This window comes from Orycteropus afer, unplaced genomic scaffold (assembly GCF_000298275.1).
Source record: "Orycteropus afer afer isolate SDZICR_OR568_19922 unplaced genomic scaffold, OryAfe1.0 scaffold00066, whole genome shotgun sequence".
NCBI classification, from domain to species: domain Eukaryota; kingdom Metazoa; phylum Chordata; class Mammalia; order Tubulidentata; family Orycteropodidae; genus Orycteropus; species Orycteropus afer.
In genome coordinates, this window is record NW_006921653.1 from 7,043,192 (window position 1) to 7,046,185 (window position 2,994).

General features: G+C 37.2%; 1 protein-coding gene across 1 annotated transcript in view; it reads left to right on the plus strand.

Moving 5' to 3' along the window:
- The window catches only part of LOC103196469 (ceruloplasmin), a 118,896-nt gene extending 117,141 nt beyond the window's left edge, over positions 1 to 1,755 (plus strand). Inside the window, exon 18 of the mRNA XM_007940207.2 lies at positions 1,652 to 1,755. Within this exon, the coding sequence (XP_007938398.2) occupies positions 1,652 to 1,755 (104 nt within the window). The remainder of the gene's footprint in view (positions 1 to 1,651) is intronic.
- The last annotated feature ends 1,239 nt before the right edge of the window (positions 1,756 to 2,994 follow it).

Consider the following 2,994-nt stretch of genomic DNA (forward strand, 5'->3'; position numbering starts at 1 on the left):
ATGGCAACCCCACTGTTTCAGAATTGAACTGTACTCCATAAGGTTCTCAGTGGCTATAATCTTTCAGAAGCAGTTCACTAGGCCTTTCTTTTTGGTGGATCAAACCAACCAACTTTTGGTTAGTGTGTTTGTTGTTAGTTGCCATCACGTTGATTTTGACTCATGGCAACTCCATGAATGCAGGGTAGAACTGCTCCATACGGTTTTTGCAGGCTGTGACTTTTCAGAAGCAGATCACCAGGCCTGTCTTCCGAGATACCTCTGGATGGGTTTGAACTAACAACCTGTTAGCTTAATTGTTTGTACCACCTAGAAATTCCATCATCACCATAACGTATATAAACTCTGTGAGGTTGGACCAATTTGTTCCGATTTTGCAGATAAGGCAACAGGATTATCAAATCTGATTATCACTCATCAAATCTAAAAATATAATGTGAAAAGCATACCCGGTTCTCTTCTTTCAGTTCATGGTTAGCATATGGAATGACGGCTTCCGGGCACCTCTCTAACAGTATGTCTATGCACTGTTCATACTCTTTCAAGCGTGTATGACACAGAACATGGACACTGAGGCCAGCAATAGTATCTTCTGAGAGCAACTCCAAGAAGGGAATAATGGAAGCTATGTCAAATGAAGGACCACATATAAGAGACTATGAACAGAAAAGTGAAATGTTATGGAATGAGGCACCCAACAAACTAAAACACAGCATACACGATACAATTCTTTTTAAAAGATTAAAAACCTCACTCACCAAAAGGAAAAGAACGCAATTTTATAGCCCATGCATATGGTTCTTATTTAATAAATGTAAGTGAACAGAAGTATTAAAAAGTGTTGAAAGCACATCTAGTTTAAAGAATATACATCTATTATAAAGAAACAACCATTATTTAAACATGTTTTATTTGCTCTGAATGGACTGTAAATTAAAGCTAACAAGACTGCTTTAGGGCTTTGTCCTAAGGAAATAATGAAGTATGTGGTCAAAGATTTTTGTTTAGTGATGTTCACCACAGCAGTATTCATAATACTGAAAAATCAGAAATAATCTAAATGTTCAACAATGTGGGAGGGGCATTAATTATAGACATTTGTATGATGGACTATTACACAACCATTAAAATTTTGTTTTCAATAGTATTTATTGAAAAAATATATGATAATATGAGTAAAAAAACTGCTATCCAAAATTATATTCAGAGTATCATCACAGTTTCGTAAAATGCAAACAGGTACATGCATACATAGAACTATCTTTGGTAGAGCCTCAAAAATCGAAACAGAAATTAGCTCTCTGGATAGGAAGGGAAAGCACATTTTTTGTTCTCCTCTTTAACACTTCCCTGTATTTTCTATAATGAGCAGTACATATATAATCAGGAAAAAGTTTCTTAACATTTGAAAAATCTAATATTATTTAGAACCTATTCATCTGTGTTAGTATCTTTTGCCACAAGCTCAAGGATATGGAGCAGGTATTATATCAGCATTCAGAATTTTAACAGTATTTTACTTTTAGGCATTTAAAGTATAAATACTACTTTTGATTTTACCACCAAAATAAATGCCACTTTCTCCTTCTCCTGGATAAAGATGAGATGGTCATGTCCTGATTTTCTTCTCTCTGTGCCCTTTTTGTTACAGCATCTTCTCAGACTCACAGGAGGATATGGAATGTGCACTATCCATTTACAGTCAGCATGACCATCTTTTTTCAAATCTCTGCCAAAGCATGGCTAGGAGAATAAGGTTGGTCCCTTTCCTTTCTATATGCTTAGTAATCACCTTCATGTGAGTTAACTTCCTGACTATAAAACAGCAATGATGAAACAAAGTGATAATCTCTCATGCTTAGGGTTATCTCCCAGCATGAGCGAAAACACAGATTATTTCTATTTCAAGTTTTGATTAAACAGAAATTCAGGCAGAAAAGGAAAGGAACAAGGCAAGGATAACCTAAATTATTGTTAAAATGAAATCAGTCAAAACTTGGTATAAAATGGATTAAATCTATGAAATTTTACTGAGCTTTATCTTGTATCATCAAAAAATGAACAAAAGTCTAATAGTTAAGAAGCACTAAGTATTACATATATCACCTGTAAAGGCTACTACAATTCTTTAAAATACTGTTAATATTTGCTTTTTAGCAGAATGCTTCATGTTTTTCCCCCCAGTATTAGAAACGGACTTGCCCAACCCCAAGACATGCACTATTCCCATCTCTGATCTAGGTCCCTCACCCTTAACTCTGACTCTGCAGGGATCAAGTCACAGACTTCTCTGTCTTCTCCACATGAGCAACCACAGCTGTGGCTCCAAGGAGAAGCTGGCAAGAAGGAGGGACGAAGAGGAACCAGGACAATGTTGGCAAGGGCAGGGTATTTAGCAGTTACTATGTCATTCCAAAGGAGCCCTAATGGTGCAGTGGTTAAAATGCTTGGCTGCTAACCAAAAGGTTGGCAGTTTGAACCTATCAGCCACTCCATGGGAAAAAGATGTGATAGTCTGCTTTTGTAAAGATTTACAGCCTTGGAAACCATCTAGGAGAACTCTACTCTGTTCTACAGGGTTGCTATGAGTTGAAATCTACTAGGTGGCCAAAGGTTGTTTTTGTTTTGTTTTGTTTTGTGTCATTTAGAATAGAGACATTTTAACAGGTAGATAATTTATGTTGTTGGGTACTTTTGAGTCCGTACCACACACTCATAGTGATTCCATGTGACAGAGCACAACTGCACCACAGGGTTTTCTAGCTGTAATCTTTATGGGAGGAGACTGTCAGATCTTTCTCCCATGGAGCTGCTGGGTTAGCTGGAACTACCAACCTTATGGTTAGCAGCTGAGCACTTAACTGTTGCACTCCAAGGCACAGATATACTATTACAATGATTAAGAGCAAGACAGAGACTTAAAATCATATGGTCCCAGGCCACCCTTTGAGCCTAGAAATGGACTCACTTACATGGATTGGCTCTCAGCCCAAC